The sequence below is a fragment of the Molossus molossus genome, unplaced genomic scaffold (genome assembly GCF_014108415.1).
Source record: "Molossus molossus isolate mMolMol1 unplaced genomic scaffold, mMolMol1.p scaffold_m16_p_3, whole genome shotgun sequence".
NCBI lineage: Eukaryota > Metazoa > Chordata > Mammalia > Chiroptera > Molossidae > Molossus > Molossus molossus.
The window spans coordinates 130,866,369-130,891,174 of record NW_023425366.1 but is presented as its reverse complement, the minus strand read 5'-3'; the positions used below and the strand labels follow the sequence as shown (position 1 = coordinate 130,891,174).

Here is a 24,806-nt window from a genome sequence, read left to right as displayed (position 1 = left end):
CCATCTCTGAGAAATGTTCACATTGTCATGATTCGTGAAGGCTGCGGAGCCCCTGCGGGGGAGCCCAGCACATTCCGCTGCCCCGCTGCTGAGGAAGGTTCTAGTGATCCGTGTCAGAGAGGCCTTCAGAGCGCTTCCCGGGTTATGCCAGGTTTGTGTAGTTAAGGAGGCTACATTGATCTACAAAGGGAAAAAGCCAAGCAAGAGCAAGTGGCCTGTGCCCCCTGTGTGGTCAGTCCAGAGGGTTTCAAGCCAGTGGAAGGGTGACATCTTCGCTGTGGCCAGCGGTTGAAAGCAAGGAGATGGAGGGCCTGGCATTGGTCCATGGGGGAGGATGTAGTTCTGGGCAGCGCAAGGCAGGCCAGGCAACAGACACATCTGGGCAGCATGATGGGTGGTTTCTGGGGAGAAGTCTTCAAGGAAAAGACAAGGCAATACCTCCTGCTGCCCTTTGTGTGGCTGGTTCTCCCGCGCCCTGCAGAGCCACCGGTGAGACCGGCGAGGACACCCTCGCCCTGCCTGGCTCTCAGCACTGCCGTCTCGCTCCCGGCTCGCCGACCCACACTTCCTGGTTCTGTCTCGGCCCTCAGAGCTGCTGCTGCTGCTGCACTTCGACCCTGGCATCTCCCGGGCACCGTGAGTGGGAAACCCCCGCACCAGGAGCGGCCTGGCCTGAGCAGCCCTTTCCATCTCTATGTCTCTGATGACGAGAGTGACGGTTGCCAGTGCTGATTTAAACTCTGCTAGTTTGTAAAAGTTGGGTTTCAGAAACCTTTCTTTGACCTCATCCGGCTTCATTTTATGTGTACCTCTCACTCACCTCTTTTTATTTCAATCAGTGCTAAATCAGAACACCATTCATGTCTTCCTCAACTTTATTTTTAATTTCTTTTTTTGACTTTAAATAATTCTTTAGTTTTCAATTACAGTTGACATACAATATTATATTTGTTTCAAGTGTACAACCCAGTGATTTGACATTCTAAACTTATTAAATAATCACCCCCATATAGTAACCATGTGACACCCTAGTTATTATAATATTATTGACTAATTTCCCTATGCTATGCTTTACATCCCCATGACTGTTCTGTAACTACCAATCTATACTTAAAAAAAAAGTGTATTTATTTTTGTTACAGATGTTTCTCCTTTTCCCCCCATTAATGCCCTCCTCCCAATTCCACTCCCCACCCCAAGCATTATTGTCTATGTTCTTGTTTACGCGTACATGCATGTAAATTCTACGGTTTATCTGCTTCCCATCCATCTCTTCTGAGGTTTGTCAGTCTGCACCCCACTTCCATGTCCCTGGGTGTATTTTGTTTCTCAGCTAGTTTTGTTCAATTTATTCCACAAATACGTGAGATCATGTGATATTTGTCTTTCTCTGATGGGCTTGTTTCGCTTAGAATAATACTTTCCCGGTCCCTCCATGTCGTCTCAAAGGTAAGAGATCTTTCCTTCTTTATCCTCACCTGAGGACATTTTTGCATTTATCTTCAGACAGAGCAGGAGGAAGAGAGGGTGGAAGAGAGAGAGAGAAGAGAGAGAGAGAGAAATGAGAAAGACATATCGACTGGTTGCCACCTATACGACCCCAACCAGGGCCGGGGACGAACTGCAACTGAGGTATATGCTCTTAGTGGGAACTGAACCCGGGACTCTGGTCTGCGGGCAGACACTCTAACCGTTGAGCTAAACGAGCCAGAGCAAGAGATCTTTCTTTCTTATAGCCGCATAGTATTCCATCCTATATATGTTTCACAGCTTTTTATCCACTCATCTACTGATGGACACTTGGACTATTCCCAGATCTTAGTGATTCTAAATAGGGCTGCTATGAACATGGGGGTACATCTATTCTTTCTGATTGATGTTTCAGGCTTCTTAGGATATATTTCTAGAGGTGGGATCACTGGGTCAAATGGCAATTCAATTTTTAATTTTTTGAAGAAACACTATATTGATTTCCATAGTGGCTGCACCAGTCAGCATTCCCACCAGCAATGTACTAGAGTCCCCTTTTCTCCACACCCTCACCAACACTTGTTTGATGATTTCTTGATGGCGGCCATTCTGACAGGTGTGAGGTGATACCTCATTGTTGTTTTAATTTGCATCTCTCTGATGATTAGTTATGATGAGCATTTCTTCATATGTTTCTCCTCTGCCCATTTTTTAATTGGGTTCTTTGTCTTCATTTTGTTGAGTTGTATGAACACTCTATATGTATTGGAAATTAACCCCTTATCTGATATATCATTGGCAATTATGCTCTCCCATACAGTGGGTAGCCTTTCCGTTTTGATGATTGTATCTTTTGCTGTGTAGAAGCTTTTGAGTTTGATGTAATCCCATGTGTTCATTTTCTCCTTTGTTTCTATTGTCTGAAGTGATGTGTCAGTAAACACATCACTTCTGCTGCATATGATGTCTGAAATTTTGTTGCCTACAGTCTTTTCTAGGATTTTTATGGATTCATGAGTTACATTTAAGTCTTTTATCCATTTTCAGTTTATTATCGTGTAGGGTGTAAGTTGATGGTCTAGTTTCATTTTTCTGCAAGTAGCTGTCCAATTTTCCCAGCACCATTTATTAAAGATGCTGTCCTTACTCCACTGTATGCTCTTGCCACCTTTGTCAAATATTAATTGAGCATATTGCCTTGGGTCCATTTCTGGGTTCTCTGTTCTGTTCCAATTGTCTATATGCCTGTTCTTGTGCCAGTACCAGGCTGTTTTGATTACAGTGGTTTTGTAGTATAACCTGACATCTGGTATTGTGATCCCTCCAACTTTGTTCTTCCTTTTCAAGATTGCTGTGGCTATTTGAGGCCTTTTTTGGTTCCATATGAACTTTTGAAATAATTGTTCTAATTCTGTGAAGTATGCCGTTGGTATTTTGATGGGGATCGCGTTGAATCTATAGATTGCTTTGCGTAATATGGACATTTTAATGATGTTAATTCTCCCAATCCATGAACAGGGTATATGCTTCCACTTTTTTATATCTTCCTTTATTTCTTTTTTCAATGACCTGTAGTTTTCTGCGAAAGGTCCTTTATTTTGTTGGTTAAGTTTATTCCTAGGTATCTTAATTTTTTTGTCGCAATGGTAAATGGGATTGTTTTCTTGTTTCTCTTTCTGTGAGTTCATCATTGGTGTATAAGAATGCCATCGATTTCTTGACGTTAATTTTGTATCTTGCTACTTTGCCAAAATCATTTAGTAAGTCTAGTAAACTTTTGATGGAGTCTTTGGAGTTTTCTAGGTATAGTATCATGTCATCTGCAAATAATGACAATTTCACTTCCTCCTTTCCAATTTGGATCCCTTTTATTTTTCTTCCTGTCTGATTGCTGTGGCTAAGACTTCCAGTACTATGTTAAATAGGAGTGGCGAAAGTGTGCATCCTTGCCTTGTTCCTGTTCCAAAGGGAAATGCTTTTAGTTTTTGCCGAATGAGTATAATGTTGGCTGTAGGTCTTTCATATATGGCCTTTATTATATCTAGATATGATCCCTCTATTTCCACATGGCTGAGCGCTTTTATCAGAAATGGATGCCGGATTTTGTCGAAGGCTTTTTCAGCATCTATAGATATTATGATGTGGTTTTTATTCTTCATTTTATTTATGTGGTGTATCACATTTATTGATTTGCGAATATTGTACCAGCCTTGCATCCCTGGGATGAATCCCACTTGGTCATGGTGGATAATTTTTTTGGTGCATTGCTGGATCTGATTTGCTAGTATTTTGTTCAGGATTTTGGCATCTATGTTCATCAGGAATATTGGCCTGTAGTTTTCTTTCTTTGTTGTGTCTTTTTCTGATTTTGGAATTAGAATTATGCTGGCTTCATAAAACGAGTTTGGAAGTCTTCCTTCTTCTTGGATTTTTTGAAATAGTTTGAGGAGAATGGGTATTAGTTCTCCTTTGAATGTTCGGTAAAACTCCCCTGTGAAGCCATCCAGGCCTGGGCTTTTGTTTGCTGGGAGCGTCTTGATTACATCTTCAATTTCTTCTGTTGTTATTGGTCTGTTCAAGTTTTCTATCTCTTCCTGATCCAGTTTTGGGAGACTATGTGTTTCTATAAATTTGTCCATTTTGCTTAGATTGTCGAATTTGTTGCCATATAATTGTTCATAGTAGTTGTTAACGATCTTTTGTATTTCTGTGGTGTCGGTTGTTACCTCTCCTCTTTCATTTCTGATTTTGTGTATTTGGGTTCTCTCTCTTTGTTTCTTGGTGAGTCTAGCTAAGGGTCCATCAATCTTGTTTATCTTTTTGAAAAACCAGATCTTTGTTTCATTGATCCTTTGAATTGTTTTTTTGGTCTGTATGTCATTTATTTCTGCTCTGATCTTTACTATTTCCTTCCTTCTACTTGCTCTGGGGTTTTCTTTTTGTTTGCTCTCTAGTTCTTTAAGTTAGATAGAACTTAGAGGTTAGATAATCTATTAGAGATTTTTCTTGTTTTTTGAGGTAGGCCTGTAGTGCTATGAACTTCCCTCTCAGAATTGCTTTCGCTGCATCCCATAGATTTTGTGTTGTCGTGTCTTCATTTTCATTGGTTTCCAGGAAGTTTTTGATTTCTTCCTTGATCTCCTCAGTGACCCATTCATTGTTTAATAACATGCTATTTAGCTTCCATGTGTTCAAATGTCTACGTATGTTCTTCTTGCAATTGATTTCTAGTTTCATGCCGTTGTGATCTGAGAAGATGCTTGATATGATTTTAATCTTCTTGAACTTGTAGAGACTTAGTTTGTGCCCTAACATGTGGTCTATCTTTGTGAATGTCCCATGTGCACTTGAGAAGAATGCGAATTCTGTATTTTGGGGTGTAATTCTCTGTAGATATCTATTAAATCCATTTGGTCTAGTGCTTCATTTAGAGTCTCTATTTCCTGGCTAATTTTTTGTCTAGAGGATCTATCCAGTGATGTCAGCGGGGTGTTGAAGTCCCCTGCTATGATTGTATTGCTATCAATTTCTCCTTTGAAGTTCTCCAGAAGTTTTTAAATATATTTTGGTGCTCCTATATTGGGTGCATATATGTTTATCAAGGTTATATCTTTCTGTTGGATAGATCCTTTCAATATTATGTAATGGCCTTCTTTGTCTCTAGTTATGGCCTTCATTCTGAAATCTATTTTATTCGATATGAGTATTGCTACCCCAGCTTTTTTTTCTTTTCAGTTTGCTTGGGAGATTTTTTTCCATCCCTTCACTTTCAATCTATGAGTCTTTTGTTGTGAGGTGGGTCTTTTGTAAACAACATATAGATGAGTCATGCTTTCTTATCAATCAGCTACTCTGTGTCTTTTTATGGGAGCATTCAATCCATTTACATTTAAGGTGATTATTGATATGTACTTATTTATTGCCATATTTGTTTTTATTTCTCTTCCCATTTCTCTTGGTAATTACAGCAGTCCTTTTGACATTTCTTGCAGTGCTGGTTTGGTGCTAATGTATTCCCTTAGCCTTTTTTTGTCTGGGAAGCTCTTTATTTGACCTTCTATTTTGAATGATAGCCTTGCTGGGTAGAGTAGTCTTGGATTCAGATCCTTGTTTTTCATGACCTTGATTACTTCCTGCCATTCCCTTCTGGCCTGTAGTGTTTCTTGTGAGAAGTCAGCTGAGAGCCTTATGGGGTTTCCTTTGTAGGTAACCTGTTGCTTATCTCTTGCTGCTTTTAGGATTCTCTCTTTGTCTTTAATTTTTGGCCGTTTGATTACTATGTGTCTTGTTGTGGGCCTGTTTGGGTTCTTCTTACTTATGGCTCTCTGTGCTTCTTGAACTTGAATGCCTTCTTCCTTCACCAAATTAGGGAAGTTTTCTGTCACTACTTCTTTGAATATATTCTCTAACCCTTGCTTATTTTCTTCTTCAGAGACTCCTATGATGCAAATATTATTCCTTTTCCAGTTGTCCCACAGTTCTCTTAAGCTGTCTTCCTGTTTTTTAATAATTTTTTCCTTTTGGTTTTCTGATTGGTTGATTTTTTCTACCTGTATTCTAATTCACTGATCCGGTCCTCAGCTTCCCCTACTCTGCTTTTTAGACCTTTCAATGTGTTTTTCATTTCTGATATGTCATTCTTCATTTCTTCTTGTTGGTTTTTAATTTCCAACTGGTTGATTTTCAACATTTGTATGTCTTTACTCATGGTGCTCATATCCTTACACATGCTGTTGAGCTTCCTCAACATCATGGCTCTAAATTCTAGTTCTGCTAACTTGCTTAACTGCACCTCATTTATCTCATCTTTGGTAGAGGTCTCTTGTTTTTTCATTTGGCTTTTGTTTCTGTTTTTCACCATTTTGGCTATCACAGTGGACTTTGGAGTCTGCCAAATTTTCCCTGTGGGTGTTGGTGTTCTGCTGTTTGTGGCTTCCTCTCCTGGGTTTGGATGAGGCAGGGAGGACCTACTTTAAACACCACTGTCAAGTCTTAGCTTTTCTGGTTAGTGTTGCTAGCCCAGGGAATGGTAGTTATTCTCTAGCTTTTTTTGCCTGTAGGCTATTAGTAGAGGTCACCTGAAGAACCTTGGTTTCTGAGTTGCCTGAAAAACTCCCTCAGGTGCTCAGTGTAAGAGGATTTCTTGAGGGTGGGGCAGATGCTGGTTGTTAAGGGGCCTCAATTAGCATTTCAATGGCCACCAGGTGGGGTTGAATCTCTGAGGGAGGGGCCCCTGGCTCTCCTCAGGGTCCTGGGAACGAGTAAAATGACCACAGTTCTGCGTGGCTGCACTCAGCAAAAGCTCTGAGCACCCTCCAAAACCTGAGTGTCCCCACACAGTCCCAGTCCAGTCTGCCTTCCCTCTGCCGGAGCCCAAGGTGAGTGGCTGCTGCCAATTTAACCTCTGTCTAGACTCTGTGCCGTGGACCCGCCTGGGACTTTTAACCCAAGGGCGCTGCTTCCAGCCAAGGAAGGCCTTTGCTGTGACACCAGCCGAGAGCGTTGCACTCAGCAGAAGCCCCAAGACTAAGCCGAGGTATCGGGACACTGCCAAGGTGGCAGCAGCTTCCAGCAGAGTCCCCTGGTCCCAGCGAGTCCATGTGGCACCAGCCGAGGGCTTAGCAGGTAGCAGAGTTCGCAAGACTTAGGCGGGGTCGCAGCCAAGGTGGTAGCAGCAACTTCCCGCCAAGTACACTGGTCCCCGCCCAGGACGCTGTGGACAGTGGGCTCCCGGCACCCTCTTGCATCCTCGCAAGCCTACCAGGATTGAGTCGGTGTCCCTGGTTATGTGGTCCTCCAAGGTGTCTTTCGGTTGCCCCTTCCTGATGATTTGCCTTTATTTTCGTTGTAAATCCAGTTTGGTCCTGGGAGATGGTCTGTGTAGCTCCATTCACTCTGCCGCCATTTTTCCTATTCCTCCTTTGCCCATTTTTTAATTAGGTTCTTTGTCTTTCTTTTGTTGAGTTGTATGAGCACTCTATATATTTTGGAAATTAGCCCTTTATCTGATGTATTGTTCGCAATTATGCTCTCCCATACAGTGGGTTCCCTTTCCATTTAGATGGTTGTTTCTTTTGCTGTGCAGAAACTTTTGAGTTTGATGTAGTGCCATGTGTTCATTTTCTCCTTTGTTTCTCTTGCCTTAGGCATTGTATTGGTGAAAATTCTGCTTCGTGTGATGTCTGAAATTTTGTTGCCCACATTTTCTTCTAGGATTTTTATAGATTCATGAGTCACATTTAAATCTTTTATCCATTTAGAGTTTATTCTTGTGTATGGTGTAAGTTGATGGTCTAGCTTCATTATTTTGCATGTAGCTGTCCAATTTTCACAACACCATTTATTAAAGAGGCTCTCTTTACCCCACTGTATGCTCTTGCCACCTCTGTCAAACATTAATTGAGCATAATGACTTGGGTAACTTGTGGGTTCTCTGTTCTGTTCCACTGGTCTATATGCCTGTTCTTGTGCCAGTGCCAGGCTGTTTTAATTACAATAGCTTTGTAGTATAACCTGATATCTGGTATTGTGATCCCTCCTACTTTGTTCATCTTTTTCAAGATTGCTGTAGCTATTTGGGTTATTTTTTGGTTCCATATAAACTATGCTGTGTTTGTTCTAGTTCTGTGAAATATGTCATTGGTATTTCGATGTAGATTGTATTGAATCTATGAATTGCTTTGGGTAGCAAGGACATTTTAATGATGTCAATTCTTCTAATCAATGAACAAGGTATATGCTTTCACTTTTTTATATCTTCTTTTATTTCTTTTTTCAATGGCATGTAGTTTTCTGTCAATAGGTCCTTTACGTCTTTGGTTGTTTATTCCTAGGTATCTTAATTTTTTTTGCTGCAATGGTAAATGGGATTGCTTTTCAGTTTCTTTGTGAGTTTGTTGTTGGTGTATTAGAATGCCATCGATTTTTTAATGTTAATATTGTATTCTGCTAGTTTGCCAAATTCATTTATTTAATCTAGTAGATTTTTGATGGAATCTTTGGGGTTTTCTATGTATAGTATCATGTCATCTGCAAATAATGATAGTTTCACTTCCTCCTTTTTAATTTGGATTCTTTTTGTTTTCTTTATGTCTAATTGCTGTGGCTAAGACTTCCAGCACTATGTTAAATAAGGGAAGTACTACGTTCTTAAGGGAAATGCTTTCAGTTTTTGTACATTGCGTATGATGTTGGCTGTAGGTTTTTCATAAATGGCCTTTATTATATTGAGATATGATCCCTTTATTCCCACATTGTTGAGCGTTTTTATCAGAAATGGGTGCTGGATTTTGTCAAATGCTTTTTCAGCATCTATTGATATGATCATATGGTTTATATCTTTCATTTTGTTTATGTGGTGTATCACATTTATTGATTTGTGAATATTGTACCACTTGGTCATGATGAATAATTTTTTTAATGTATTGCTGGATCCGATTTGCTAATATTTTGTAAAGCATTTTGGCATCTATGTTCATCAGGGATATTGGCCTGTAGTTTTCTTTTTTAGTAGTGTCTTTATCTGGTTTTGGAATTAAAATTATGTTGGCCTCATAAAATGAGTTTGGAAGTCTTTTTCCTTTTTGGATTTTTTGAAATAGTTTGAGGAGAATGGGTGTTAGTTCTTCTTTGAATGTTCAGTAAAGCTCCCCCATGAAGCCATCTGGGCCTGGGCTTTTGTTTTCTGGGAGATTCTTGATTATATTTTCAATATCCTTAGTTGTTATTGGTCTGTTCAAGTTTTCTATCTCTTCCTGGTTCAGTTTTGGGACACTATGTTTCTAGAAATTTGTCCATTTCATGTAGATTGTCCAATTTGTTGGCCTATACTTGTTCATAGTACATTTTAATGGTCATTGATATTTCTGCTGTATCAGTTGTTACTTCTCCTCTTTTGTTTCTGATTTTATTTGGGTCCTCTCTCTTTGTTTCTTGGTGAGTCTAGCTAAGGGTCCATCAATCTTGTTTATCTTTTCAAAGAACCCGCTCTTTGTTTCATTGATCTTTTGGTTTATTCTTTAGTCTTTATGTTATTTATTTCCATTCTGACCTTTACTATTTCTTTCCTTCTACTTGCTCTAGGTTTTTATTTTTGTTCACTTCCTAGTCCTTTAAGTTGTAGGGTTAGAAAGTCAATTAGGAATTTTTCTTTTTTCTTCAGGTAGGCCAGCAGTGCTATGGACTTCCCTCTCAGAACTGCTTTTGCTGTATGCCATAGATTTTGTGTTGTTGTGTGTTCATTTTCATTGGTTTCCAGGAAATTTTTATTTCTTCCTTGATCTCCTTGATAACCGATTCATTGTTTAATATCATGCTATTTAGCCTCCATGTGTTTGTATGTGTTTTTTGTTGTAACTGATTTCTAGTTTCATGCTACTGTGATCTGAGAAGATGCTTGATATGATTTCAATCTTCTTGAATTTGTAGAGACTTAGTTTGTGTCCTAACACGTGGTCTATCTTTGAGAATGTCCCATGCACATTTGAGAAGAATGTATATTCTGCAGCTTTGGGGTGAAATGTCTATAAATATCAATTAAGTCCAATTGATGTAATTTATTATTTACAAACTCTGTTAATTTTTTGTCTAGACGATCTATTCAGTGGTGTCAGTGGGGTGTTAAAGTCACCCACTATGATTGTATTGCTATTGATCTCTCCCTTAAAGTCTTCCAGAAGTTTTCTGATATATTTTGGTGCTCCTCTATTTGGTGATTATATGTTTACCAGGGTTATATGTTCTTGTTGGATTGATACTTTTAATACTATGTAGTGACCTTCTTTTTTTCTTCTTATGGCTCTCATTTTGATGTCTATCTTATCAGATATGAGTATTGTTACACCAGCTTTTTTTTTTTCATTTCCATTTGCTTGGAAAATTTTTTGCCATACCTTCATTTTCATCCTGTGTGAGTCTTTTGTTGTGAGGTGGGTCTCTTGTAGACAGCATATATATGGGTCGTGTTTTCTTATCCAATCAGCTACCCTATGTCTTTTGATTGGAGCATTTAAGCCGTTTACATTTAAGGTTATTATTGATAGTTAGTGATTAGTTGCCATTTTTATTTTATGCCTGTGTTCCTCTCTCTCTCTCTCTCTCTCTCTCTCTCTCTCTCTCTCTCTCTCTCTTTCTCTCTCTCTCTTCTTTTTACAGCAGTCCCTTCAGCATTTCTTGCAGTGCTGGTTTGGTGGTGGTACATTCCTTTAGCTTTTCTTTCATCTGTGAAGCTCTTTATTTCACCTTCAATTTTGAATGATAGCCTTGCTGGATAGAGTAGTCTTGGATTCAGACCCTTGCCTTTCATTACTTTATATAGTTCATGCCACTCTTCTGGCCTGCAGTGTTTCTAGTGAGAAATCAGCTGACAGTCTAATGGGAGCTCCCTTGTAGGTCACTTTCTGCCTCTCTCTTGCTTCCTTTAAGATTCTTTGTAAAAACATGAAATACTTCATGAATCTGAGTGTCATTCTTGTGCTGGTGCCATGCTAATCTTCTCTGTATTGTTCCAATTTTAGTATATGTGCTGCTGAAGCAAGCACCCAATCTGTACTTTTTAATCACTTCACCTTTTTCACTCTTCTCCCAAGCCCCCTCCAATCTGGCAACCGTAAAATGTTCTCTGGGTCTATGAGTCTGTTTCTGTTCTCCTTGTTCATTTAGTTTGTTTTCTAGATTCCAAATATAAGTGAAACCATATGACATTTGTCTTCCTCTGTCTGACTTATTTCACTCAGCACAATACCCTCTAGGTCCATCCATGTTGTTGCAGATGGCAAGATTTCATTCTTTTTTATGGCTGTCTTATTCCATTGTATATATGTACCACATACTCTTTATTCATTCCTCTTCTGATGGACATTTATGTTGCTTCCGTATCTTTTTGTAAATGATACTGCAAAGAGTGTATAGATACATATGTCTTTTTGAAATAGTGTTCTGCTTTTCTTTGGATAAGTACCTAAAAGTGGAATTATTGGATCCTTCTTTGTCTCATGCCTTTGATGTAAACTCTGTTTTGTCTGGTACAAGTTTTGCTAACTTAGCTTTTTTATTTGTTTGTTTCCATTTTCATGAAATATTGTTTTACATCCTTTACTTATGTCTATATGTGTCTTTCGATCTGAAGTGAGTCTCTTGTAGACAGGATCTTGTTTTGTTATCTCTTTAGTCATATGTCTTGTTATCTCTTCACCATAGGTCTTTTGATTAGAATGTTTAATCCATTTGCATTTATTGTTGATAGATATGTATTTATTGACATTTTATTATTCTATGTTTTTGATCCTTTATTCCCTTTCCTCTTCTTAAAGAAGACCCTTTGACATTTCTTGTAATACTGGTTTGGTGGTGATGAAGTCCTTTAGCTTTTTCTTGTCTGAGAAGTTCTTAATTTGTCTTTCAATTATTTTCTTAAATTAAATTTTATTTTTTCCATCATTATTTATCCCCCCATGTCTTTCTATTTTAAATGATGACCGTGCTAGAGTGAAGCTGCGAAAGTCGAAGTGCAAAGTGGCGAGGGACGACTGTATATAAATAAAGAATCCCACTTTTCAGAAATTCATTTATTGCAGTAGAGCAGTGGTTCTCAACCTTTCTGATGCCGCAACCCTTTAATACAGGTCCTCATGTTGTGGTGACCCCCAACCATAAAATTATTTTTGTTGCTACTTCATAACTGTAATTTTGCTACTGTTATGTCTTAGGTGACCCCCATGAAAGGGTCGTTTGACCCCCTAAGGGGTCACAACCCACAGGTTGAGAACTTCTGCGGTAGAGACTGGAACTGATTAATCATGATAAACAAAGGCCAACTGTAGTTCTTTTTCTGGAGTTTTGCTCTGTTCTTTCATTTGGGACGTTTCTTTGTCTCCTCATTTTGGCTGCCTCCCTTGTTTGTTTCTTTGTGTTAGGTAGAGCTGCTGTGTCTCCTGGGTTTGGTAGAGTGGCTTATTGTAGTAGGTGTCCTGTAGGGTCCAGTGACACAGCCTCTTGATCACCCAGTGCCTCCCCATGTGGGCTGTGTGTACCCTCTTGTTGTAACTGAGCCTTGATTGCTGTTGGCACCTCAATGGGAGAGATTGTCTGCAAGGACCAACTATGACCACCATGGAGGATCAGCTTTGCAGGGGCCAAACCCACGCAGGACTTACTTCAGCAGGGCTCTGGTGCCCACTGAGTCCACCCTGTGAGTGTGTCCCTTGTGGAGGTGGTTGGGTGGTGGTGCTTTGACGTGGTCTGAAGCTGTCTACTGGGTGTGCTGGCTCTGGGGCTACCTGGGAGGCACAGGCCAAGGTCAGCCACCTCCTGTGCCCAGCCTGGGGCCGCCCAGCATAAGCTACAAAGTGATCTTCCGATGGCTGCTACTTGGGCTGGGCTTAGAGGTGCCCAGGAGAGGCCAAGCTGCAAACCCAGACCGGCTGCTGCTAGTACAGGGCTCGCTGAGACCAGATGCTGCTTGTTTGAGAGATTTTAGGAAAATGCAAAGCATGAGCCTAGACAGGCCATTTGTATGGAAAAGCCACTGGAATCAGCTTGGGCTGAGGCTCAAAAGTTGAGTGGGGCAGGGTCTCCAGGGAATCACCAGTGTGGGGCTAACAGTGTGAGCCATGTTCATGGAGACTGAGATATGGTACCCCAACTGCAGGTTGTGGGTGGGAGGGCCCAGAAAAGAAACAATGCCCTCTGTCAGCTCTTCTGTCTGGGAGAAAACTGCCCCTCTGGCTCTCGCCCTGATGCTAAACAATTCAGTTCTTCCCCACATATTTCTGGAGCTTTTCAAGCTGCCTCCCCCATGCTGGAGCCCAGAGGGAGTGAGTCTGAGTAAGTCTGTGCATGGGCCCTTTAAAAGGAGTGGCCTGGGGCTCCAGCAGCCTCAGCTTCCCTCAGCCTCAGTTCCCACTGGCTTTACAGCCCGAAGTGATGGGGCTCCAGCAGCCTCTTTCTGTCACTGGAACCCTGGGCTGGGTGGCCTGGTGTGGGATGGGGATTCCTTGCTCCTCAGTGGGGACCTTCACAGTTGAGGTGTCCCTCCTAATTTTTATCAGGAATAGCCCATTCTGAGTCTCTGCCCTTCCTACCAGTCTTGACATGGCTTCTTCCTTTATATCCTTACTTACAGGACTTCTGTTTAGCTAGATTTCAGGCAGTTTTGAATGATGGCTGTTCTGTAGTTTACTTGTAACTCTAATGTTGTTGTGTAAGGATTCAGGTGCTGCATTGACCTATACCACCATCTTGACCAGAACTCCTTCAATTCTCTTTTTTATTAAGACAAATATTTTTTAAAATATGCTTTGGTTTCCTTTAGTAAGCTTCTCACAAATATGCTTTCCTTCTGCACCTTGAAGCTATTATCAAACATTTCATGCTGACTTTTTCCAACTTCTAAAATTCATATTTAACCATAAAAAAGGCAAGATTGGTAGAGACTGGGGGTACTGTCCACCTATTGCTGTTCTCAGATGTTTTACTTAGATATTCACCCTGAAGAACTATTGTTTTACATTTTCACTACCCAGCTGAGAGGCAATAGTCTGAGTTGTCCGGGGCAGGAGCCAGAGTCCTGTGTGTCCAGGTGGAGCACGCGGGCCTGTGCTGCTTTCCTCGTGGCCGACACAGTCACTGGCATCCACTTGGGCCTAGCTTTCAATCTGGTACAAACTGTGACCTGTGACTGTGTCTTTTCATTAGAAGCCACTGAACCCACCACCGGCTCCTGCTGTTTGCAGTAGCAGCCACACGAGCCCTGGGCGGCCCCAACCTGGACCCTTGCAAACACTCTGCTCAGCAGCGTGAGGGAGAGCTCAGGCAGGGGTGCTCAATCCGTGCCCAGCCCCACACTCATTCTTCCAAACTACAGGGTCTGCTCTTCCAGTTCTTTCCTCGGGATGCTGGTTGTCAGAGCACTGCCTACTATTTCTTCCCTCTTCACACACACAGTGTTCCTGTTAACCAGGCTTGGTTGGGTTCAAAACCCCAAATTTAGAGTGAAACCAATTGGAGCATTGGTTTCACATGCTTTCTTCCAAACCCACTCAAATCCTGAGGTCTTAGAACCAGCCCTCTCAGTAGAGAACCACAGAGAGAGTACTCAAGAGCATGCATTACACGTGATGCATGGTCCAACAGCATGCACATACCACATACGAGGCGTGGCCGAGAGGGGGAGAGGAGCACCCCACAGGTCCCTCCCACCTGGGCCTGCACACTGTCTCCCTTGTCACACTGACCACCACAGGGAAACAGAGGATGGTATACAGAAGAGTCCCACTCATGTGGGTGATTCAGCCCAGCCCTAGGGCTCTTTAAGCACTGCCTGGAATCTGATTAGTGATACCGCCCTGGAAAGGAAGCTGGAAAGGGCCAGGGCACTCTCCTCAGACACCGACAGAGGTCAAACAATAAACAAAATGCATGGAACCTCCAGAGCTACATCAGATACAGTTTTAGGGAGACCACTGGTGAGTTCATGGCAACTTCTCCATTGTGAATTATTGGCCCAAGTTGGATACCACTTGGGACAGATGTACCTTTGGAGGCTGGCATCCTGGGAGGCATTCAACTCTCCCATAAAGTGACTCTTAATGCCCTTGTTAGAAGCAGAGTTCTGAAATGCATGGGCATTTCTTTATGGTCCAAATCCTCTCTCTGGGGTCAAGGGGGTATACTCAGGATAGATCTCCCAAAGTGAAACTCACCTGGCTGACTATAAATAGCAATTTTAAATATATTTTATGCTATAAGCAACAACAACAACAAAAGTACAAATGGATGATTAAGTGGATATTTTACCTTGGGGATCCCCTTAGAGTTTTCAACAATTTCCAAGAAAGAGCTCTGTATTAACTTCCAACAGTCATCAAAAGTTGGACTGAAGACAATAATGGGCTCGTCCACTTCAAGTTTGATCGTGAGTAGCTGAGGAATAAAGAACTTCATCTCTTGGTAGGGCTCTTCAAAGTCATTCCCATCCTTCAGGAGACAGAAGACATGGCAACCGTCATGAAATGGGGCTTTCCAGAGTCAAGGCAGTGGACTGACCATTCCTGTACTGCCAGCATCAGAAGGGTGTGAAAGCCATCCTGCACCACTCACTCTAAATGAGGGCTCAGGAAGGCTCAGTCACCTGGAGCTCCTCCTCTCCCCTCCCCACAGCTTTTACTCAGTTTGTTTACTTTGCTTGGAAATTCCTGCATCAGTATTTCCAAATCCTTCTCATCCTTCAAAACTCATCACAAAATACCTCCCTTTGAGGTCTCCTTGCTCCCCCAGCAAGATATAATCTCCTGCACTCCTGAACTTCATTTTCCACTTCCTCAGGGTATCTCATCTTTCTTTCTCATTGAGATTTATATGTACATCTTATCTTTTCTCTTTTTTTAAAAAAATTTTTATATTGATTTTAGAGAGAGAGGAGAGGTAGAGAGAGATAGAAACATCGATGAGAGAGAACATTGATTGGCCACCTCCTGCAAGTCCCCCACTGGGGATGGCCACAACCTGGGCATGTGCCCTGACCAGGAATCGAACTAGTGATGTCTTGGTTCATGGGTCGCCGCTCAACCACTGAGCCACACTGGCCATGCACATCTTATCTTTTCTATTCTTCTCTAAACCAGAGGGCAGGGCCTGTGTCTGAAACATCTACTTCTTCCAAAATATCCAAACTTCATTCAGCACATGGTAGGTGCTCAATAAAAATTTGCTGACTGAATCCAAACACATAATTAGTTATCTGCATACCTCAGATGGAGTTGCTAATGAGCCTATTGTCTATTTTAGACACTCAAAATGTCAAGCTTCCCTACAACAAAAATATTGGTGTGGAGATATTCATAACTGTCTGCACAAGCTAATAATACAAGATGCCTTTCGCGGCAGTTTCAGTAGGGCCTGTAACACATGAAAGGCATCTTGTATTATTAGCTTGTGCAGACAGTTTCCAAAAGAATGTTCCTAGATCCCTAGGCTCCCTAAGTTTAGGGGATCACATGATACGCTGAAAACCAGGACTTAAGTGTTTTTGGTTTTTATTTCTACTTCACTGAAGTAGTTTCCTGAAGGAATTTATTAATTAGGTCAACAAGGCCCTTTGTGAAGCACTTGTCTAACTAATTGCTTTTGGACATTTCTGGATCAGTCTAAGGAAGATTGATGAACATTTGTAGAACACCTACTATGCATCAAATACCCATAAATTTCTACTTCTTTCAGACACATGAAGATCTTGTTTTCCCCTCTGTGTAGAATTTTTAAATGAGCTCTGTTCGCACATTGTTCCTTCCGCTTAGTAGAGTAAAGGTGACAATGACACCTATGGATTGGCGCTTGGAGTACTAACACTGCAGTCTAAATTCAGCAGCACTGGTTGCTATAGTTTTTGAGCAAAAGGTCAATTGTTTATCTTTATTTGATTTGTAAGACTCCCTAGAACTTAACCTTTTATAACCAGGCAATTTAAACTTTATATTACTCTTTTAAAGGCCAGATGTCCACAAGATATAAAATCCAAAAGAATCTTCCTAGATCCCTAGGCCCCCTAAGTTTAGGGGATCATGTGATACGCTGAAAACCAGGACTTAAGTGTTTTTGGTTTTTATTTCTACTTCACTGAAGTAGTTTCCTGAAGGAATTTATTAATTAGGTCAACAAGGCCCTTTGTTTTTAGGGACGTCCCTTTCAAAGACTGAAGAATGAAAGTCAAAATCTGCAATGATACATACAACACTCCCTAAAGATCAAGCTAAAGGTTGATAACAAACCTTTTCAACCCTGTCCTTTAACAGAGAGGATGAAAAAGTGACCACACCTCCTACTCTAAAAGGTATGTATTCTATTTTATGCAATCTTTCTTTAATTTTTTCCTAACAACTTCTCCATTTCTGTAGATTTTTACCAATAGTAGGTAATTATCTCAGGAAAGCTTGCTGTATATTCACAGTATTAGTTTATAAACTAATGATGGCCCAGTCAGTGTGGCTCACTGGTTGAGCATTGACCCATGTACCAAGAGGTTGCCTGTTTGATTCCTGGTCAGGGCACATGCCCAGGTTGTGGGCCTGATCCCCAGTGGGGGGCATGCAGGAGGCGGCCAATCAATGTTCTCTCTCATTGATGTTTCATTGATGTTTTCCATCTCTCTCTCTAAAAAAAAAAATCAATAATGAAAAAAAGTTAAAATAAGTAAATAAACAAACTAATAATGAATTGAAGTGGGTGTGGATCAAGCATTTTATTTTTTGTTCTGGCTCATAACTGATGGGATCCTTACTCATCTTGGTCATGTCCCCTAGAAAGGACTTCTTCTTTTTTTTAATCCTCACCCAAGGATATTTTCTATTTATCTTCAGATAGAGTGGGAGGGAGGGAGAGAGAGGGAGAGAAACATAGATGAGAGACACATCGACTGGTTGCCTCCTGCACAACCCCGACCAGGGCCGGGGATGAACCACAACTGCCCCTGACTGGAATTGAACCCACAACACTTTGGTCTTTGGGCCGATGCTGTAACCACTGAGCTAAACTGGCCAGGGCGTGGCAAGGGCTTCTTTACGGCCCTCACTTACCTTGTGTGTCATGAAAAAGGAAACGAGATCCTCAAGAGACTTAATGACCAGCTCTCTGAGCTGCAGCGACATGAACGACGCAATAGAAGCAAAATACTCCTCAATGTTGCGAGAGGAGTCGTAGTCACTCTTGGGAGCAAAGTGGACCCAGTGCTCCCTCTGGGAGACAAACAGCTGGGCACAGGTGGGGATCCACCTGCAAAGACGGGAGGGCATCCAATTCAGCACCTCTTCGAATCGGGACTTTCACACCCCTGGCAGCCTCGCCTAACACCCCTTTCCTGAGAACAAACCAGTGAGATCCGACTCGAGAGGTGATTCTTCCACTAACAGTACCCAGATGGACAGGGGATGCTACTGCCATGTTCTGCTGAAAGAGTTTATTGCTTTTCTATTATTATCAGAGACTGGGGTGAAGGGGCTACGAACTGGAATGTTTCGTGAAACTTCTCTCCCTGGCAAATGCCTGGCCTCTGACTCAGATGCTGTAGGGGAAGAGAAAGAGGAGAAGAGAAAACTCAGAGGAGGGGCTCCATGTGGCAGTGCGTCCAGACGTGGGGAGGGGTCGTTAGAAACCAGACGAAGGCGTGGATGCCTCGCTGCTCCTCTCCTTGCTTCCCCACCTTCCAATCCCCATTCCCAGTGGGGACCCTGTCTTTCCATCTATTACCTCTCTCTCCTGATTGCCAGCAAACTACTGCTCTAGCACCAGCCACCGTCAGAGGCAATAATGACCCTATGTACCAAGCAGCTACTGTGTGCCAGCTACTGCATAGACATACATATTCTCTGATGACAAAATCGCAGTGGTAGGCATTATCATCATCGTTCTACATGGGACATTTCTCTGGACATAGCCCTGCATGTGTTTGCAAAGGAAAAGGAATCGTCTAAGTGACTGAAAACCCCCTAACTTTGGGACCCTGTGGCTGTTTATCCGGACCACCTGAGTGCACGTCATTCGGCTGCACTGTCCTGTGACCCGGCAAGGCCTGCGATTGCAGAGGGGGTGCAAGGGCACCCTCCCGAGGGTAGGAGAGGCGGAGGGTGTGGGCGCGGGGAAGAGCAGGGCGTGAGGGCATGGCTGGGCCCGGAGAGGAAGAGGGCAGAGAAGACGCCGGGGGTCAGCACACTGTGCAGCCCTGGCTGCGGTTTTCATGCAGAGAGCTCGCTGCCATCCCGCTTGGTGAGGCAGCCCACGGGGGCCAGATACTGACGTGTCAAGGAGGACCTGGCGTGCTTCCATACACTGTTTCCGGATCACATCCTGATATTCGTGAGGCTGCAAAGGCAATTTCCCCGCCAGGAGTTCTGCCGTTCGCACAAACCTGAGGTCTCTGAATCTGCCAAGAGGAAGGGAGAAACTACCTCAGCTGCAAGGCACTCAGTGATAGATTGTGAGGAAAAGGCTCTCTTTCTTCAATGAGGGGAGATTTAAACAGATCAAAACTAAGTATATCTAAAAAATCGGGGAGTCTGAGGAGGAAGTGGGTAGTCTACAAAAACTCTTGCAAAGAGTAGAAAAATGAGCCAACTCAACAGGTGTTTACTGATTCTTCCTGTGCATCATGCTGGGTAACCCATCTGGGGATGGGGTTTTGGCACCAACTCATATTTGGTTGGCTGGAAATGGGGATATCAAATGGACCAATCAAAGTTCTTTACAAGAAACAGTGAAGACAGAGAGGGCAGGGCACACAGAGCATCTCCATGATCAAGTGAGGTGTTGAATTACTCAAGAAAATACCCTATAGACCTACACTGGACAGGTTCCCCAAGACACACAGCCTGCCTCAGCATGCTGCCTTCCATGATGCAGGCACCCCAAATATAGGGTGTCCCAAAAAATGCATGCCAACTTTGAATAAGCATAAAGACAGTGTTTATTTTATTTTTAAAAAATGCTCACTCGAGTATCCTTTTTTCCCCCATTTATCGTCAGATAGAGTGGGGGGGGGGGAGAGAGAGAGAGAGAGAGAGACAATGATGTGAGAGAGACACATTGAATGGTTGCCTCCTGCACGATCCCAACCAGGGCTGGGGACCAAAGTGCAACTGAGACACGTGCCCTTGACTAGAATTGAACCTGTGACTCTCTGGTTCGAGGGCTGACTCTCTATCTGCTGAGCCAAACCAGCCAGGGCAAAGCCAGTGTTTATTAAAATACATTTCATTTTCAAAATGTAATTGAATCTACAGACACCCTGTATACATTTCTTTTGGATGCCCTGTATATTTGTCGAATGAATGCCCCCTCTCTGTGGTGCTCTTATTTTTTCCTATTTCTTTCAGATCAATGGATAAGTAGTCCTTCACCACACTACCCAAGATTTTTTTTTTTTGGCTCTTAGGACCACCATTTCTCTTCCTGATGGATTCCACTCATTTATAAATCACTCTTTCAATCATCAGTGCCTGTCGCTCCCCAGGGAGACCTCTGCTGTGCTTCTTAGCTTGTCCCAGTTCTTGCTTCTCATTTTCATCGCCCACTGTAATGACATTTAGGCACTTGTCCTCCTAAAATCCACAGCCTCTATTCCTTCTCGGTGCAGGTCATGAACCTAGTTGTCATCTTGCCTGGCCAGTCACAGAGCACTGCCAGGGGAAGGCAGAACCTGGGGACCTCACTCACCACATACACTGATATCCAGCCTCAGTGTGGCCCTTGTCACCACCTGATAATTATGTTATACATCTTTAGCTGAGTCCTAACAAACTTCCCACTGTGGCCAGAAAATCTATTCTTTTTTCAGATCACAACCCCATTCTGTCACCAAACATTTCACTCTTCATAGATAACTAGGTGACCTCTTAAAATTTTTAAAGTTAAATAGTACAGGTCATGTAAGAAAATTACCCCATATCATTTCCTCAACAAATCTTTTTCATTGTGAATTTTCTGATTCTGCTGACCAAAACCTTTTGAATGATTCTGGTTTGTTTTTGTGCCTTGTTGCCTACATAATTTTCTTTACGGAGCCATGAAAAGCAGGTGTTGAGAATCCTTTCTTCTCAGTACAGGCTACAGGGTCACTAATTTGCTGTCTTCATTACATAATTAAATTGAACTCATGTGCACATCCTCTAGACATAGAGCCTCTGTCAATTTTACTAGGCCTGGGACTGAGTTCCTTGTTAATTTCTTGGTTGATTTATTTTTGAGGAATAAACAGGCTTGTTGTTAATACAGCACCTCCCTTTATTGAGCGACTAAGGTATGCCCATAACTGTTCCCAGCATGGCACTCAAAAGCCGCCTGAGGTAAGCAATGCTATTATTCCCATTTTGCATATAAAAACTAGGGGCCCAGAGAGATTAAATCCCTCACACCACAAAGTTCAGTAGTGACAGAGCAAGAACTAGACCCCACACAGGTTAGTTTCAAAGCCCAGTCTATAAATTATTACTCTAATTTAAATTTACCTCATTTTTAAGTCTTGATTGATACCTACCAAGCCTTAGAAAATGGAATTCAGGAAGAAAAAAATGGTGATGGAGTGAATGGAAGCTACACAGACCATCACCTAGGACAAAACTGGAATTACAACTAAAACAAAGAAAAATCATCAGGAAAAACCAACAGAAAAGCAGCTGGAGAGAACCAATATAACCAGAGACAGAAAGAGGATACCAAATCAAGCCCGGTAGAAAATGCAGAGGCATGAGACAGCAGGATGGGAGCCCAGGGACAGCAGGTGAGGGCTGTTTTAACTGTGAACAGTTCCCTTGGAGTAGTCAGGGTTGAAGCCCCAATCTGGCTCCACAGCACAGAGTGTTGGGACAGGAAAAGGCAACCACATAACACCTGGCTGAGAACACCAGAACTAAAGCTTTGTCCAGCAAGGAGAAGTGCAAAAGAAAAACATGGCAGAGCACTAAATTAACTATTGCCACTCACCTTGGGCTCTGACAGAGGGAGGCCAGACTGGACTGGAACTGTGTGGAGAGACTTGGGTGTTCGAAGAGCTGGGAGGGAGGACATCTGGAATTTTATGCTGCATCGCTCCTTTATAGGACAGTAGCTATCCTACTCAAAGAGCCCCTTCCCAGAGCCTGGGGAAGAAGCAAAGCCCCTCCATCAGGAATTTAACAACACCAAACCAGGCCAGACAAGTGCAAATTGTGGCTCATTAACAGCTAGAGTCTGGCAGTAAGCAAGTGCCCCACCTGCTGAAAATCCTCTCACACCTGAGAGATTTTTTATTCAGCAGAGGGCTACAAACCAAGGCTCATCAAGTAACTGAGACTAATAGCCTGCAGGCAAAAGCTAGAGGATAACTGAACCTTTGATTGGCCTTTACATTTATTCAGGAAGGTAAGACTTGACAGTGGTGTTTAATGTGGGACCTCCCACACTCATCCAAACCTAGTAGAGGGAACCACAAGCAGTGGTACACCAACACCAACAAGAAAAATTTGGCAGGCTCCAAAACACTGAGACAGCCAAAATGGTGAAACAAAGAAACAAATCCCAAATGAAGGAACAAGAGAAATCTACAGAAGAAGGGCTAAATGAAATGGAATTAAGCAAGTTATCAGAGGCAGAGTACAGAGTAATGATTATGAGGAAGCTCAACAGCATGAGCAAAGAGCTCAAAAGCATGAGTAAAAATATAGAAACATTGAAAATCAACCACTTGGAAATAAAATACCACCAAGCAGAAATGAAGAATCACAAACAGAAATAAAGAACACATTGGAAGGAATAACAAGCAGAGTAGAAGAAGCTGAGGACTGGATCAGTAAATTAGAAGATAGGGTAGAAAAACATCACCCAACCAGAAAAAGAAAAAGAAAAAATAATTAAAAGACAGGAAGAGAGCCTAAGAGAAATGTGGGACGATATGAAAATTAACAATATCCGCATTATAAGGGTTCCAGATGAAGAAGAAGAAGAAGAAGAAGAAGAAGAAGAAGAAGAAGAAGAAGAAGAAAATGAACAAGGTTAGAGAATATATTTGAAGAAATAGTGACAGAAAACTTTCCTAACTTGGTGAAGAAAATAGGCATATAAGTTCAAGAAGCACAGAGAGCCCCAAGTAAGAAGGACCCAAACAGAAAACACCAAGGCAAATAATAATTAAAATGCCAAAAATTAGAGAAAGGAAGAGAATCCTAAAGGCAGCAAGAGATAAGCAACAGGTTACCTACAAAGGAACCCCCATAAGGCTATCACCTGACTTCTTAACAGAAACACGACAGGACACAGGGAATGACATGAAGTAATCAAGGTAATGAAAAACAAGGATCTGAAGTCAAGACTACTCTATCCAGTAAGGCTATCATTCAAAATAGAAAGTGAAATAAAGAGCTTCCCAGACCAAAAAAAAAAAAAAAAGGCTAAGGAAATATATAAGCACCAAACCAGCACTGCAAAAAACAAACAAACAAACAAACAAACAAACAAACAAAAACTATAATAAACAGAAGAAATAGGAAGAGAAACTGAAGCACAATAAACAAAAATGGCAATAAATAAGTACATATAAATAATAACCTTAAATGTAAATGGATTAAGCCTCCAATCAAAAGACACAGAGTAGCTGATTGGATAAGAAAGCATGACTCATCTATATGTTGTTTACAAGAGATCCGCCTCACAAAAGACTCACATAGATTGAAAATGAAGGGATGGAAAAAAATTTTCCAAGCAAACAGAAAGGAAAAAAATGCTGCAGTAGCCATACTCATATCCAATAAAATAGACTTCAAAATAAAGGCCATAACCAGAGACAAAGAACGCCACTACATAGTATGGAAAGGATCTATCCAACAGGAGGATATAACCTTGATAAACATATATGCACACAATACAGGACCACCAAAATATATTAAAAATCTTCTGGAGGACTTCAAAGGAGAAATTGACAGCAATACAATCAGCAGGGGACTTCAACACCCTGCTGACATCACTGGCTAGATCATCTAGACAAAAAATTAACAAGAAAACACAGACTCTAATTGAAGTGCTAGATCAAATGGATTTAATAGATATCTACAGATAATTAAACACAAAACTGCAGAATTCTCATTCTTCTCAAGTGCATATGGGACATTCGCAAAGACAGACCACATGTTAGGACACAAACTAAGTCTCAACAAGTTCAAAAACATTGAAATCATATCAAGTACCTTCTCAAATCACAATGACATAAAACTAGAAATCAATTAAAACAAAAACACACAGAAAAAGATGGCGGCGGGCAGGATCGGAGAGAGGGTGAGTACATGAGAGAGTGAACTAGTGTGTGAGATAGTGTGAGTGGACATGAAGGTGGATGACCAAACTCGTGCAGTGCAGAGACGTGGAGCAGAAGGTTCCTGCGCTGTGGATGGGGAGCAGCCAGCTACCTCGGTAAGCGGCTCTCCAGGGTGCTTCTCCCTGCACTGCAGGGAGGTCCCACCATTTTGGGAGATCCCGGGTCTTCCCTGGGAGGAGGCAGTGGGAGTGGCCAGGGTCCAGCAACCTGAGCCCACCAGTGCACCTGTCACCATCGGACCAGTGGACACCCTATGTCAACACAAACCAGTGCATAGTAGTGGAGCTACCAAGGTGCCAGTTGTGGAAGCCACAGATGGCCGGGAGCCCAGCACCATCCCCCATAGTAGCAGCCTGATCAGAGTCGAGATATATCCCCAGCAACAGAGACTGGAGAGTAGACATCCATCCCCAGGCAACAGAAGCACAAACCAGCAGCTGAGACCCATCCCCAAAAACTACAGCAAAGGCTGAGCAGGAATTGAGCCCCACAGGGCAGCAGCACTCTC

At 42.1% G+C, this 24,806-nt stretch overlaps 1 protein-coding gene and 1 non-coding gene across 2 annotated transcripts in view; both read right to left on the bottom strand.

Moving 5' to 3' along the window:
- The window catches only part of DNAH3 (dynein axonemal heavy chain 3), a 229,454-nt gene that overhangs the window by 175,520 nt on the left and 29,128 nt on the right, over positions 1 to 24,806 (bottom strand). The window contains exons 8-10 of the mRNA XM_036279927.1: positions 19,256 to 19,381; positions 18,039 to 18,234; positions 15,265 to 15,444 (exon numbers count right to left, since the gene is read on the bottom strand). Coding sequence (XP_036135820.1) covers positions 15,265 to 15,444; positions 18,039 to 18,234; positions 19,256 to 19,381 — 502 coding nt within the window. The remainder of the gene's footprint in view (positions 1 to 15,264; positions 15,445 to 18,038; positions 18,235 to 19,255; positions 19,382 to 24,806) is intronic.
- On the bottom strand, positions 10,903 to 11,009 carry LOC118642942. Its single transcript, XR_004961851.1, has one exon. It is a non-coding gene; the product is annotated as a U6 spliceosomal RNA (small nuclear RNA).